Here is a 16,157-nt window from a genome sequence, read left to right on the forward strand (position 1 = left end):
GCAGTTGGATTGTAAAATATATACCCGAACTTGAGCCAATCAGCGGGATAGAATACATCACGTGGAAAAATATCTCCCAATAAGGTTGAAGTCTTTAGAAAACACAATGCGCTAATCCTCCAATCAGTAAGGCAAAATCGGAAAATTCAAAATAAACCAATAAGTTTCTTTAACGACACAGCAACGTCACATTCGTCTCTGATTCCCGTGTTTTACAGAGGCCGCCCCCTCACTTCCAGACAGTCCAGGAGAAGAGGCCGGCATAAGGTTAGTCAATCGATGTTAAAGCTAAAGCTAGCAAAAACTAGCTACTTGCTAGCTGACTAATGTTTGTTGAAATTATCACGATTTGCAGTAAACGATGTCCGGAGAATTGTTCGAGGATGCATAGCTGTTAGCTCAGACTAGCTGTTAGCTCAGACTAGCGGTTAGCTCAGACTAGCGGTTAGCTCAGACTAGCTTTTGGCTCAGACTAGCTGTTAGCTCAGACTAGCACTTAGCCCAGACTAGCGTTTGGCTCAGACTAAGACTAGCTTTTGGCTCAGACTAGCGGTTTGCTCAGACTAGCGTTTTGCTCAGACTAAGACTAGCTTTTGTTTCAAACTAGCGGTTAGCTCAGACTAGCTTTTAGCTCTAACTTGGCAAAAGATGGCTACCACAGATAAGTTTCATCAGCAAACACAAAAAATGGCACCAACTCTGTTGGTTTTACATATTCATCTGAAATCTGTTCATTTTTTAGGTCAGTCATTCATATCGAATTACACCAGATCTTATGATTTTGCATGATCCATTATTTTGTAAATCTGATTTCAAGTTCCATGAAAAACAGTGATGTGATGTGATGAAGGGGCTTGACTGTGACCAATAGCGTGGGTGGTAAACACACACAGGTTCTAATAACACCTGAGCTCCATGTCGTTTGAGACTGATGCATCAGTGTTACAGCGGGGCTAAAGACATGATCAGGAACAGGTTACAGCTGGATGATCTAGGAAGGCAAAAGATCAGGACGTCTGAGTGGTGAACAGGTGAGCAGACCTTCGGGACGTCCCGCTGTCACGCCAAGAAGGGCACGGCTGCAGAACCGCAGATTCACTGCTGCAGATTCCCACCTACAGCAGCAAATCTGCGGCGGGTCTGGAGCCGTAGATATTCATCACGTCTTCCTCGTTCTTCATGGGCCGTGATGCTCTTGGATGAAAACATCTACCTCTAGCAGCTCCTGATCAGCTGATGACAGCTTCTACAGACCGCGCTGCTTAACGCACGCATTTCCTTATCAGTAACAGAAACGACGTCTTGACGTGGGCCGCTGCTGTAAAAAGTGAGGCGCGAACCAGAAAAGCTTCTGCCGATCACAATTCAACAACGGATTATGAAAGAACGGATAACGCTCGAAACACGCAGATTCTTCCTGATGTGAGAGGTGAGTCTCCACTTTGTTTTGGTTGTTTTGGCGTCGACATCCTAGCGCGCCGACACCTCTCTCTCCCTGGCTGCAGCTTTTTGAGGTTCTCTCCAAGTTCAGTGAATCCAATTATGTGATCAGAACTCCTCTAATGAGAAAGAAAACCATGACTTGCCATGTGAATCGTATGAAGCTATTTCATGAACGTGCTACCGCTGTGACTCAGCCTTGTTTAGTCTCCGCAGAGGTTTCTCCCCCACTGCCTGATACTGTGCAAGATGATGCTGTGGCGTGGAGTTTGCTGCCCCCTGTCACCCCACGTCTCTGCAACTCCGAAACTCTCTCCAACCTGTCGTCCAGTTTGGGTCACCTCACCTCTTCGCAACAGGAGGAGCTTTCTCATCTAATTCACTCTTTTCCGGAACTATTTTCAGACGTGTCCAGTCAGACCCACCTAATAACTCATGACATCAGCCTTACTGATTCCGTCCCCGTTCGTATGCACCCTTACAGGGCTAGTCCGATGAAGAGGGAACTAATGAGAAAGGAAGTAACTTATCTATTAGAACATGGCCTAGCAAAGCCCAGCACCAGTTCCTGGAGCTCACCATGTTTACTGGAAAATAAACCTGATGGCTCATATAGGTTTGTTACTGACTACCGCAAGTTAAATGCAAAAACCGTCCCAGATTCGTTTCCTTTGCCTCGTGTAGAGGATTGTGTGGATAGTGTGGGTTCAGCTACATTTGTTACTAAACTAGATCTTCTAAAAGGCTATTGGCAGGTGCCGCTAACTCCGTTTGCATCTAAAGTGTCTGCTTTCGTCACTCCAGATAACCTGCTCCAGTACACCGTGTTGCCGTTCGGTTTGAGGAACGCCCCCGCTACTTTTCAGCGTTTTCAGCAAGAACTACTTCTTCTTCCGCCAACCATAGTGTGTGATACGGCACAATATAAATACCTTAACCCTCCACTGGGGGGCGCACACTGGGCTCCCTGTTTATTCAATTCAATAATTTATTTCACTCAAAGTTTAAATATACAAACTTCAAATTAGAATATAAGCATTCGAGTGAAATAGGGGGAGGAAGAAGAAAAAATCTTATATGACCTACCCCCTTTAACTAAGACAAGATAAATATAAAGTACAAAATAGCCTTATACACAAAAAATAAACCGCTCTCTTACTTCCACAAATAATATCACTACTAAAACATTAATCCTCCATCCTAAACCCACCAAATCATACGATTTTAGCCTTTTATCTTTATACATTTTTTTTAATTGACCAGTACTTGTACATTTTTTTAATTCATCATCCAGGTTATTCTATAATTTCACACCATATGTTAACATACACATTTGCTTTAATGTAGTACGAACAAATATCCTTTTAAACTCTGGTTTCTTTCTACTCTTACCATTTTTTGGGATCAAAACAAAGAACATTTGTAGATTAGTTGGCAGTAAATTATTACTAGCCTTAAACATAATTAGTAAAATTTTCAAGTTAACTAAGTCTTTAATTGATGCTTTTCCTGTTTGCTCAGCAGGAAGAATCACGCCCCTCCCAGAGACACCCTCTGTCTTGGCTGGATGATGATGCAGAGATGGTGGCTGCTTGTAAATCTGTGGAAGGTATGGGGCAGAACAAATCTAATTTGCACCTTCCAAGCTTAAACAACGCACACTACAAATTTTTTGTGGTCTTTTTAGACTCCCTCATCTCAAAGCAACCAACAATAGGAGCTGCAGCGACCAGGACGTCGCCAAAGGCTCCTGCTCTACAGCGGCTGTTGGTTCTCCTGCTCCTGCTGATCCCTCTGCTTCTGAATCCCCTGCTGGTCCGATAGCTGCTTCTTCTAGCTCCACTACTCCTCCTGGTCCCTCTGCTGGCTTTTCTGCTGCTGTCCTGGACAAGGTTTTAAGGAACAGGACGGACCTTGCGATGCCAATCTCTCGGCCTGCTGCTACTCAGCCACAGCTTCAGCCCCAGGTGAAGCCTCAATTTCAACCTCAGTCTCTGCTACAGCCTAGAAAACAGACTCCTGTGAGTTGTGAAACAGTTGTAGCCTCTTCCACCTCTACGCTATCTGAAGCCCCTTGGCACACAGTCAGGCCCATTGTGCCTAAGCGGTCTCTGTTCAGTCCAGCTCCAGCCCTGCGTCGCTCCAGCCTTCTGCCAGTCTGGTGTTTCCTGAGGCCACTGCTACCTCGTCTCCATCCCCATCATGGTCCAGGGACACGCTTTACAAGTGTAAACAGGAGCTTTCCTTCTTTGGGGAGGGAAATAAATCCAGGGTGCAAAACAACCCTGTGTGCATGATCTGTGGACAGGTGACTCAGGGACACAAAAAATACAAAAGGAAGAGCTTCTGTACTGTAAAAATGATGTCCACATCAAAGGGTCTCACAGGCATTTTATTTAAAAGTTTTGAGGAGTTTATGTTGGTTCAATGTCCGTTTTACCGCGGGTGTCAATACCGACACTCTGGCACAGCGCGTTACCTCCCGATGAGCAGGGGCTTGTCACCTGCTGTCTTTAGGAAGCGACTACTCGATGACAAACATGAAAAGTCACTACAGAGCAGTGAAATCGACTAGTTCATACAACCCCAAGTTTGTAGTGTTCGTATGTCCAATATTTTCATCAATCAGCAACTGAAGCGCTGCTACCTGCTGTTCTTTCAGTGGACTGTCAAATTCTGGAATCACAATCACAACGTCCGCAACTACTCCATATTCAGCTACCACATCCCAGTCATTGTCCGGCTCTTGAATATCCTGATAATTGGACCAAACAAATTTAAACACCACAATTATTATCATTCCCTTATTGCATCACAGTTATTAGCCAATATTGACTTGTTTAAACCTTATGTGGATTACCAAACTTTTCAAGCTATTTTACCAGCTGATCCATTTAAGCAAATGAACTTTACCATTAATTCCAAATACTTTAATTTGTTTCACATTTGATGCTGTTCACTTAGGACTCATTCCTTTTTATTTTGAATGAATTAAAAAGAAATGCACCTCAACTTACTCTGGCTGCTGGGTCGGGTGACACATCATTCCTGTGTACCATAGCTGCTCAGGAGTTTTGTTTCCTTCTGTTCTAAGAGGATGGTTGTTCCAGCCTTGAAGAAAAGCTTGTAGGTCTGCCTTCAATTTAAGAAGAAACATCATGTGAACAGCAAAATGATCTTCTGTAAAAGAGTTAGAAATTGATTGCTGCGCCTTTGTCACACATGTTGCATGTACCTCCACACCTGTGATATGAGTATGCCCTAGTGGTGAGACGTGTAATATAATGGTGGCCTCAGAGGGGATCTGAGTCAGGGTGAGGTGCGGACGAGGTGACCTTTGGCGGTTTCTGGTGTCGAGGTGGTCAACGTTTCTGTTCCACAGACATGCCCTTGGCTACCGGCCAGGACGGAGCGGTGCGGAGCTGGGTTTGGAGAGTCGTGATGAAGCGGAGGGGATGCGGACGGAGGGCGAGCAGCTTCGCTGCGAGGGCCGAACGACGCTGCTTGCAGCTTTAATTAGGCCCGAGCAGCGAAAGCGCTGCGAAGGCCTCTTGTTTTTGCTCTGATTATTATTATTTTTTGTTATTCCGTGCCCCCTTTGAACAGCTTTTTGGGGACCTTAACATACCCCAAAACTCACAATATTTTGCACACTTGTCAGGCCTGGTGAAAAATTTGATATTTTAAAGGTCCCAAAAAAATCGCAAAGAAAATGGCTGAACAGCGCCCCCTACAAAGTGAAAAAAAACCCTCTCCATAAAGCTTAGTTTATCGTACAGTTATGAAATTTGGTACACTTGTAGTACTCAACAGTCCGCACAGAAAAGTCTCTTGCAACCATGGTCAATATCAAACAGGAAGTCGGCCATTTTGGGTTGAAATGGCGATTTTTTGCCGTTTTTGCCGTTTTTAGGGTCCGTTTCTGATTGGATTGCTCGATCATTTTTCGCACGATCGTCTCAAAAATTGTGTAAAATTGCTCAGAAGGGATGGGCGAACAAAATGAGATAAGGATTCTGAGTTTTCGTATATGTTGAAGGGGCGGAGCCAGGCCTCGAAGTTTGACTACTCGCCAAAAATATTTAAATTGCTATAACTTCATAACTGAATGGAATAGAGTTACCAAACTTTCTGTGGTCATTCGTCATCCACCCACAAAGTAAATTGAAAGGTCGGATGATGACATCACACAAGCCCCGCCCCCTCAGGACCAAAAAGATCAAGTTTTACTGTGAAAGGTCCCAAATTGCCCCATTTCACTTAATCACCACAAATTTGTAGCTGGTAACTCAAGACAAGTGGGGGTTGCTTGGCGTCACTTTATGGGAGTTTTCGGCAGAGGGCGGGGCTGTGGTGGCGCGGCGAATTCAGGCGTACCGCCTTGGCCTTACGTTTGCCTCCCATTTCGTCATTTCCAAAGATATCGTCACGAAACTTCTTGTGAGTGATCCTAGTCCGGCCCCCCAAAAGATCTGATGTGAACATCTGGTGGGCGTGGCCTATTTTCTGAAATAGCGCCCCCTAGGACCATTAAAACTATTAGCCCCAAGCCATGCTTTGACTGAGGATTACGAAATTTGGTACACTAATGTGGTGTCTCAGGACCTACAAAAAAGTCTCTTGGAGTCAAGTTCAAAGTCGCACAGGAAGTCGGCCATTTTGGATCAAGTACGCGATTTAGTGGTTTTCGCACACGTTGTTTGGAGAGTGATGCTCCGTCGCCCTTTTCACCAATCTCCTTCAAACTTCTGCTATATACCCTTAAGACATAGGGGAAAAAATTCAACCGTCGGATTTTTCAAAAGTTGAAAGGTGTGGGCGTGGCTAAGCCTCAAACTTTGACCTGTCGCCACGCTACTCTTTTTTTCACAGCTCCCTACTGGACTCCTTTTACCCAATCACCAGGATTCTGTGGCAAACAGCAGTAGACAAGTTGAGGTTACTTGGTCTCCAGTACTGGCAGGTTTTGAAAAAAGGCGGGGCTTTGGGACCATGGCGAAAATCGCCATCACGCCATGGAAATACGTTTGTCTCTCATTTCTTCAGTTATCGTGATATTGCTACGAAACTTCTGGTGAGTGATCCTAGTCTGAGCTCCAAGAGAAATAGACAGCTGAATTTTGTGGGCGTGGCCTATGTTTTGAAATAGCGCCCCCTAGGACCATTTAAACTATTAGCCCCAAGCCATGCTTTGACTGAGGATTACGAAATTTGGTACACTAATGTGGTGTCTCAGGACCTACAAAAAAGTCTCTTGGAGTCAAGTTCAAAGTCGCACAGGAAGTCGGCCATTTTGGATCAAGTACGCGATTTAGTGGTTTTCGCACACGTTGTTTGGAGAGTGATGCTCCGTCGCCCTTTTCACCAATCTCCTTCAAACTTCTGCTATATACCCTTAAGACATAGGGGAAAAAATTTAACCGTCGGATTTTTCAAAAGTTGAAAGGTGTGGGCGTGGCTAAGCCTCAAACTTTGACCTGTCGCCACGCTACTCTTTTTTTCACAGCTCCCTACTGGACTCCTTTTACCCAATCACCAGGATTCTGTGGCAAACAGCAGTAGACAAGTTGAGGTTACTTGGTCTCCAGTACTGGCAGGTTTTGAAAAAAGGCGGGGCTTTGGGACCATGGCGAAAATCGCCATCACGCCATGGAAATACGTTTGTCTCATTTCTTCAGTTATCGTGATATTGCTACGAAACTTCTGGTGAGTGATCCTAGTCTGAGCTCCAAGAGAAATAGACAGCTGAAGTTTGTGGGCGTGGCCTATATTCTTAAATAGCGCCCCCTAGAGCCATTAAAACTTTCAGCCCCAAGCCATGCTTTGACTGAGGATTACGAAATTTGGTACACTAATGTGGGGTCTCAGGACCTACAAAAAAGTCTCTTGGAGCCAAGCGTAAAGTCGCACAGGAAGTCGGCCATTTTGGTGCAAGTACGTGATTTAGTGGTTTTCGCACACATTGTTTGGAGAGTGATGCTCCGTCGCCCTTTTCACCAATCACCTTCAAACTTCTGCAATACACTCTTAAGACATAGGGGAAAAAATTCAACCGTCGGATTTTTCAAAAGTTGAAAGGTGTGGGCGTGGCTAAGCCTCAAACGTTGACCTTTCGCCATTACTTTACTTGACTTAATAACTCCCATGTGCATGATCAGATCTTTTTCGAACTTTGTCTGTGTGATCATTGACCATATCTGTAAACAATGACAATGTGGACAGCTGACATCACCTAAGCCCCGCCCCCTGACTACAGGAATTTATTTTTTATGCTGAAATGCCCATATTTGTCCCCTCTAATTTAGTCAACATGACCCTAAGGTCATGCACTGTCTTCATGATGCTGTAATGACCATTCAGATCTGATAGCTTTCCAGAAAGGGAGGGGCTTTGATGCCATGGCGAATTCTGGCGTAACGCCGTAATCTTAATATTCAATTTAATGGTGAGCTCAGAGGGGATGCTGAGTCAGGGTGAGGTGCAGACTAGGAGGCCATTCGCGGTTTCTGGTGTCGGGGTGGTTGACGTTTCTGTTCTGTCAGACGTGCACTGGTGCGACGGCAGACCGGAGCGGCGCGGAGCTGCGAGGGCCGAACGACGCTGCTTGCAGCTTTAATTTTTCTTTTTTTTTCTTTTTTTTTCTTCCGCGTCTTTGGATGGCCTTTAGGGGGTCTTAGCATATCCAAAAACTCACCAAATTCTGGCCCAATATAGAAAGCGCGTGAAATTTACGTATTTCGCTGGCAATGTGAAAGTTGGCAAAAAAGTGTTTCGACAGCGCCCCCTGGAAAATTAAAAATACCCCTCCGCTTTGACCTTTTTTCATAGTAGAATGATGAAATTTGGTACACTTGTAGAACTCAACAATACGCACAGAAAAGCCTCTTGCACCCATGATCAATATCAAACAGGAAGTCGGCCATTTTGGACTAAAGTGGCCATTTTGACACTGTTTTGGCCATTTCTAGGGTCTATATTTGGTTGAACAGTTTGGTCATTTTTTGCACGATTGTCTCAAAAATAGTGTGCGATCGAACAGAAGCGATGGACGAATCAAAAGAGAAAATAAAATTGACTTTTTGTAAATACTGAAGGGGCGGGGCCAGACCTCAAAGTTCGAGCACTCGCCAAAAAAATTCAAATTGCTATAATTTCATAAATGAAAGAATTAGAGTTAAAGTAACTTTCTATGGATAATTGTCATCGCCCCCCGAAGACAAATGAATGGTCGATTGATGATGTCACATAAGCCCCGCCCCCTCAGGCCTTAAAAGGTCAAGTTTTACTGGGAAATTGTCCAAAATTCGCCCTTTCAAATAATCAGCCCAAATTTGTAGCAGGTAACTGAAGACAAGTGGGGGTTGCTTGGCGTCACTTTATATGAGTTTTCTGCAGAAGGCGGGGCTGTGGCAGCGCGGCGAAGTCAGGCATACCGACGTGGCCTTACGTTTGCCTCCCATTTCGTCATTTCTAGAGATATCGCCACGAAATCTCTTGGGAGTGATCCTAGTTCGGCCCCCCAAAAAATGTGATGTGAACATCCGGTGGGCGTGGCCTATTTTCTGAAATAGCGCCCCCTAGGGCCATTAAAACTGTCAGCCCCAAGTCATGCTTTGACTGAGGATTACGGAATTTGGTACACTAATGTGGTGTCTCAGGACCTACAAAAAAGTCTCTTGGAGCCAAGCGCAAAGTCGCACAGGAAGTCGGCCATTTTGGTCCAAGTACTCGATTTAGTGGTTTTTGCACACGTTGTTTGGAGAAGGATTCTCCATCACCCTTTTCAACAATCATCTTCAAACATCTGCTATACACTCTTAAGACATAGATGAAAAAATTCAACCGTCGGATTTTAAATAAGTATAAAGGTGTGGGCGTGGCTAAGTCTCAAACTTTCACCTGTCGCCACGCCACTCTTTTTTTCACAGCTCCCTATTGGACTCCTTTTAACCAATCACCAGCAATCACTGGCAAATAGCAGCAGACAAGTTGAAGTCACTTGGTCTATAGTACTGGCAGGTTTCGAATAAAGGCGGGGCTTTGGGAGAATGGCGAAATTCGCCATCACGCCATGGAAATACGTTTGTCTCTCATTTCTTCAATCATTGTGACATCGCCACACAATTTCTGATGAGTGATCCTACTCTGACCCCTAATAGAATTGGACAGATGAAGTTTGTGGGTGTGGCCTATTTTCTGAAATAGCGCCCCCTAGGACCATTAAAACTGTCAGCCCCAAGCCGTGCTTTGACTGAGGATCACGAAATTTGGCACACTAATGTAGTGTCTCAGGACCTACAAAAAAGTCTCTTGGAGCCAAGCGCAATGTCGCACAGGAGGTCGGCCATTTTGGTCCAAGTACTCGATTTAGTGGTTTTCGCACACGTTATTAGGAGAATGATGTCTCGTCGCCCTTTCCACCGATCACCTTCAAACTCTTGCTATATACTCTTAAGACATAGAGGAAAAGATTCAACCGTCGGATTTTAAATAAGTATAAAGGTGTGGGCGTGGCTAAGCCTCAAACTTTGACCAGTCGCCATTACGTTACTTGACTCAATAACTCCCTTGTGCATGATCAGATCAATTTCAAACTTTGTCCGTGTGATCACTGACCACATCTGAAGACAGTGACAATGTGGACAGCTGGCATCACCTAAGCCGCGCCCCCTGACTACAGGAAGTCTTCTGTTTTATGGTGAAATGCCCATATTTGTCCCCTCTAATTTAGTCAACATGACACTAAGGTCATGCACTGTCTTCATGATGTTGTAATGACTATTCAGATCTGATAGCTTTTCAGAAAGGGAGGAGCTTTGATGCCATGGCGATTTCTGGCGTGACGCTGTGACCTTACGTTTGACTGTAACTTCCACAAACAGCCTCCGATTTGCCAGAGACTGAACATCACATCACCAGTGTGGTAAAGATAGAGTATCTCCTAGTGGTGAGACGTGTAATGCTGGGCTCAGAGGGGATGCTGAATCAGGGTGAGGTGTGGACGAGGAGGCCGTTCACGGTTTCTGGTGTCGGGGTGGTTGACTTTCTGTTCTGCCAGACGTGCCCTGGTGCCCCCGGCTGCCGGCCAGGATGGACAAGCGCGGAGCTGGGTTTGGAGAGCGTCGGGGATGGAGGGGAGGGGGTGCGGAAGGAGGGCGAGCAGCTTCGCTGCGAGGGCCGAACGACGCTGCTTGCAGCTTTAATTAGGCCCGAGCAGTGAAGCTGCGAAGGCCTATTGTATCTGCTCCGTTTCTTCTTATTATTATTCTTTTTTCTTCCGCGTCTTTGAATGGCCTTTAGGGGGTCTTAGCATATCCAAAAAGTCACCAAATTCTGGCCCAATATAGAAAGTGCGTGAAATTTACGTATTTCACTGGCGATGTGAAAGTTCGTCAAAAAGTGACTGAACAGCGCCCCCTAGAAAGTGAAAAATACCCCTCTCCATAAAGCTTAGTTTATCGTACAGTTATGAAATTTGGTATACTTGTAGTACTCAACAGTCCGCACAGAAAAGTCTCTTGCAACCATGGTCAATATCAAACAGGAAGTCGGCCATTTTGGAGTAAAGTGGCCATTTTGACCCCGTTTTGGCCATTTCTAGGGTCTATATTTGGTTGAACAGTTTGGTCATTTTTCGCACCATCGTCTCAAAAATTGTGCGAGATCGAACAGAAGCGATGGACGATTCAAATGAGACAATAAAATTGACTTTTCGTATATACTGAAGGGGCGGGGCCAGGCCTCAAAGTTCGAGCACTCGCCCAAAAAATTCAAATTGCTATAATTTCATAAATGAAAGAATTACAGTTAAAGAAATGTTCTGTGGACAATTGTCATCGCCCTCCGAAGACAAATGAATGGTCGATTGATGATGTCACATAAGCCCCGCCCCCTCAGGACTTAAAAGGTCAAGTTTTACTGGGAAATTTTCCAAAATTCGCCCTTTCCAATAATCACCCCAAATTTGTAGCGGGTAACTGAAGACAAGTTGGGGTTGCTTGGCTTCACTTTATGGGAGTTTTCTGCAGAAGGCGGGGCTGTGGCGGCGCGGCGAATTCAGGCGTACCGCTTAGGCCTTACGTTTGCCTCCCATTTCGTCATTTCTAGAGATATCGCCACGAAGCTTCTTGTGAGTGATCCTAGTCTGGCCCCCCAAAAGATCTGATGTGAAATTCCGGTGGGCGTGGTCTATTTTCTGAAATAGCGCCCCCTAGGACCATTAAAACTGACAGCCCCAAGCCATGCTTTGACTGAGGATTACGAAATTTGGTACACTAATGTGGTGTCTCAGGACCTACAAAAAAGTCTCTTGGAGCCAAGTGCATTGTCGCACAGGAAGTCGGCCATTTTGGTCCAAGTGCGCAATTTAGTGGTTTTCGCACACGTTGTTTGGAGAGTGATGCTCCGTCGCCCTTTTCACCAATTGCCTTCACACTTCGGCTACATACTCTTAAGACATAGATGAAAAAATTCAACCGTCGGATTTTAAATAAGTATAAAGGTGTGGGCGTGGCTAAGCCTCAAACTTTGACCTGTCGCCACGCCACTCTTTTTTTTCACAGCTCCCTATTGGACTCCTTTTAACCAATCACCACCAAACAGTGGCGAATAGCAGCAGACAAGTTGAGGTCACTTGGTCTATAGTACTGGCAGGTTTCGAATAAAGGCGGGGCTTTGGGAGAATGGCGAAATTCGCCATCACGACATGGAAATACGTTTGTCTCTCATTTCTTCAGTCATTGTGACATCGCCATACAAGTTCTGATGAGTGATCCTACTCTGACCCCTAATAGAATTGGACAGCTGAAGTTTGTGGGCGTGGCCTATTTTCTGAAACAGCGCCCCCTAGGAAAATTAAAACAGTCAGCCCCAAGCCATGCTTTGACTGAGGATCACAAAATTTGGCACACTAATGTAGTGTACCAGGACCTACAAAAAAGTCTCTTGGAGCCAAGCACAATGTCGCACAGGAGGTCGGCCATTTTGGTCCAAGTACTCAATTTAGTGGTTTTCGCACACGTTATTAGGAAAATGATATCTCCTCGCCCTTTCCACCGATCACCTTCAAACCTCTGCTATATACTCTTAAGACATAGAGGAAAAAATTCAACCGTCGGATTTTAAATAAGTATAAAGGTGTGGGCGTGGCTAAGCCTCAAACTTTGACCAGTCGCCATTACCTTATTTGACTTAACAACTCCCATGTGCATGATCAGATCAATTTCATACTTTGTCTGTGTGATCACTGACCACATCTGAAGACAGTGACAATGTGGACAGCTGACATCACCTAAGCCCCGTCCCCTGACTACAGGAAGTCAACTGTTTTATGGTGAAATGCCCATATTTGTTCCCTCTAATTTAGTCAAGATGACACTAAGGTCATGCACTGTCTTCATGATGTTGTAATGACCATTCAGATCTGATAGCTTTTCAGAAAGGCAGGGGCTTTGATGCCATGGCGATTTCTGACGTGACGCTGTGACCTTACGTTTGACTGTAACTTCCACAAACAGCCTCCGACTTGCCCGAGACTGAACATCGCATCACCAGTGTGGTAAAGATAGAGTATCTCCTAGTGGTGAGACGTGTAATGGTGGGCTCAGAGGGGATGCTGAGTCAGGGTAAGGTGTGGACGAGGAGGCCGTTCACGGTTTCTGGTGTCGGGGTGGTTGACTTTCTGTTCCGCCAGACGTTCCCTGGTGCCCCCGGCCCCCGGCCAGGATGGAGAAGCGCGGAGCTGGGTTTGGAGAGCGTCGGGGATGGAGCGGAGGGGGTGCGGAAGGAGGGCGAGCAGCTTCGCTGCGAGGGCCGAACGACGCTGCTTGCAGCTTTAATTACGCTTTCTTTCTTTCTTTTTTCTTCCGCGTCTTTGACTGGCCTTTAGGGGGTCTTAGCATATCCAAAAAGTCACCAAATTCTGGCCCAATATTGAAAGTGCGTGAAATTTACGTATTTCACTGGCAATGTGAAAGTTCATAAAAGAATGGCTGAACAGCGCCCCCTAGAAAGTGAAAAATACCCCTCTCCATAAAGCTTAGTTTATCGTACAGTTATGAAATTTGGTACACTTGTAGAACTCAACAATACGCACAGAAAAGCCTCTTGCATCCATGGTCAATATCAAACAGGAAGTCGGCCATTTTGGACTAAAGTGGCCATTTTGACCCTGTTTCGGCCATTTCTTGGGTCTATATTTGGTTGAACAGTTTGGTCATTTTTCGCACGATCGTCTCAAAAATAGTGTGCGATCGAACAGAAGCGACGGACGATTAAAATGAGACAATAAAATTGACTTTTCGTAAATACTGAAGGGGCGGGACCAGGCCTCAAAGTTCGAGCACTCGCCAAAAAAATTCAAATTGCTATAATTTCATAAATGAAAGAATTACAGTTAAAGTAACTTTCTATGGACAATCATCATCGCCCCCCGAAGACAAATGAATGGTCAATTGATGATGTCACATAAGCCCCGCCCCTTCAGGACTTAAAAGGTCAAGTTTTACTGGGAAATTTTCCAAAATTTGCCCTTTCAAATAATCATCCCAAATTTGTATCAGGTAACTGAAGACAAGTTGGGGTTGCTTGGCGTCACTTTATGGGAGTTTTCTGCAGAAGGCGGGGCTGTGGCGGCGCGGCGAACTCAGGCGTACCACTTAGGCCTTACGTTTGCCTCCCATTTCGTCATTTCTAGAGATATCGCCACGAAACTTCTTGTGAGTGATGCTAGTCCGGCCCCCCAAAAAATCTGATGTGACATTCCGGTGGGCGTGGTCTATTTGTTGAAATAGCGCCCCCTAGGACCATTAAAACTGACAGCCCCAAGCCATGCTTTGACTGAGGATTACGAAATGTGGTACACTAATGTGGTGTCTCAGGACCTACAAAAAAGTCTCTTGGAGCCAAGTGCAAAGTCGCACAGGAAGTCGGCCATTTTGGTCCAAGTGCGTGATTTAGTGGTTTTCGCACACGTTGTTTGGAGAGTGATGCTCCGTCGCCCTTTTCACCAATCGCCTTCACACTTCTGCTATATACTCTTAAGACATAGATGAAAAAATTCAACCGTCGGATTTTAAATAAGTATAAAGGTGTGGGCGTGGCTAAGCCTCAAACTCTGACTTGTCGCCACGCCACTCTTTTTTTCACAGTTCCCTATTGGACTCCTTTTATCCAATCACCACCAAACAGTGGCAAATAGCAGCAGACAAGTTGAGGTCACTAGGTCTATAGTACTGGCAGGTTTCGAATAAAGGCGGGGCTTTGGGAGCATGGCGAAATTCGCCATCACGCCATGGAAATACGTTTGTCTCTCATTTCTTCAATCATTGTGACATTGCCACACAATTTCTGATGAGTGATCCTACTCTGACCCCTAATATAATTGGACAGCTGAAGTTTGTGGGCGTGGCCTATTTTCCAAAACAGTGCCCCCTAGGACCATTAAAACAGTCAGCCCCAAGCCATGCTTTGACTGAGGATCACAAAATTTGGCACACTAATGTAGTGTCTCAGGACCTACAAAAAAGTCTCTTGGAGCCAAGCGCAATGTCGCACAGGAGGTCGGCCATTTTGGTGCAATTACTCAATTAAGTGGTTTTCGCACACGTTATAAGGAGAATGATATCTCCTCGCCCTTTCCACCGATCACCTTCAAACTCCTGCTATATACTCTTAAGACATAGAGGAAAAAATTCAACCGTCGGATTTTAAATAAGTATAAAGGTATGGGCGTGGCTAAGCCTCAAACTTTGACCAGTCGCCATTACTTTATTTGACTTAATAACTCCCATGTGCATGATCAGATCAATTTCATACTTTGTCTGTGTGATCACTGACCACATCTGAAGACAGTGACAATGTGGACAGCTGACATCACCTAAGCCCCGCCCCCTGACTAAAGGAAGTCTATTGTTTTATGGTGAACTGCCCATATTTGTCCCCTCTAATTTAGTCAAGATGACACTAAGGTCATGCACTGTCTTCATGATGTTGTAATGACCATTCAGATCTGATAGCTTTTCAGAAAGTGAGGGGCTTTGATGCCATGGCGATTTCTGGCGTGACGCTGTGACCTTACGTTTGACTGTAACTTCCACAAACAGCCTCCGATTTGCCCGAGACTGAACATCACATCACCAGTGTGGTAAAGATAGAGTATCTCCTAGGGGTGAGACATGTAATGGTGGGCTCAGAAGGGATGCTGAGTCAGGGTGAGGTGTGGACGAGGAGGCCTTTCACGGTTTCCGGTGTTGGGGTGGCTGACTTTCTGTTCCGACAGGCATGCCCTGATGCCCTCGGCTGCCGGCCAGGATGGAGAAGCGCGGAGCCGGGTTTGGAGAGCGTCGGGGATGGAGCGGAGGGGGTGCTGAAGGAGGGCGAGCAGCTTCGCTGCGAGGGCCGAACGACGCTGCTTGCAGCTTTAATTAGGCCCGAGCAGTGAAGCTGCGAAGGCCTATTGTATCTGCTCCGTTTATTATTACGCTTTCTTTCTTTCTTTTTTCTTCCGCGTCTTTGACTGGCCTTTAGGGGGTCTTAGCATATCCAAAAAGTCACCAAATTCTGGCCCAATATAGAAAGTGCGTGAAATTTACGTATTTCACTGGCGATGTGAAAGTTCATAAAAAAATGGCTAAACAGCGCCCCCTAGAAAGTGAAAAATACCCCTCTCCATAAAGCTTAGTTTATCGTACAGTTATGAAATTTGGTACACTTGTAGA

At 45.4% G+C, this 16,157-nt stretch overlaps 1 protein-coding gene across 6 annotated transcripts in view; it reads left to right on the forward strand.

Annotated features, from left to right (window-relative positions):
- Positions 1–16,157, forward strand: part of LOC129162659 (uncharacterized) — a 64,776-nt gene that overhangs the window by 3,791 nt on the left and 44,828 nt on the right. For 2 of the 6 annotated variants that reach the window (XR_011520534.1, XM_070551043.1), the window contains exons 2-5: positions 219–267; positions 1,287–1,429; positions 2,962–3,049; positions 3,128–3,407. Coding sequence is in view for 2 of the 6 variants with exons in the window: in XM_070551044.1 (XP_070407145.1) it covers positions 219–267; positions 2,962–3,049; positions 3,128–3,264 (274 nt within the window). In the remaining 4 variants the exon portion in view is untranslated. Of the gene's footprint in view, positions 1–218; positions 268–1,286; positions 1,430–2,961; positions 3,050–3,127; positions 4,453–16,157 lie in introns of those variants that run through there. The other 4 variants (XR_011520535.1, XR_011520533.1, XM_070551044.1 and 1 more) reach the window with 4 other exon arrangements.

This window comes from Nothobranchius furzeri, chromosome 5 (genome assembly GCF_043380555.1).
Source record: "Nothobranchius furzeri strain GRZ-AD chromosome 5, NfurGRZ-RIMD1, whole genome shotgun sequence".
Taxonomy (NCBI): Eukaryota; Metazoa; Chordata; class Actinopteri; order Cyprinodontiformes; family Nothobranchiidae; genus Nothobranchius; species Nothobranchius furzeri.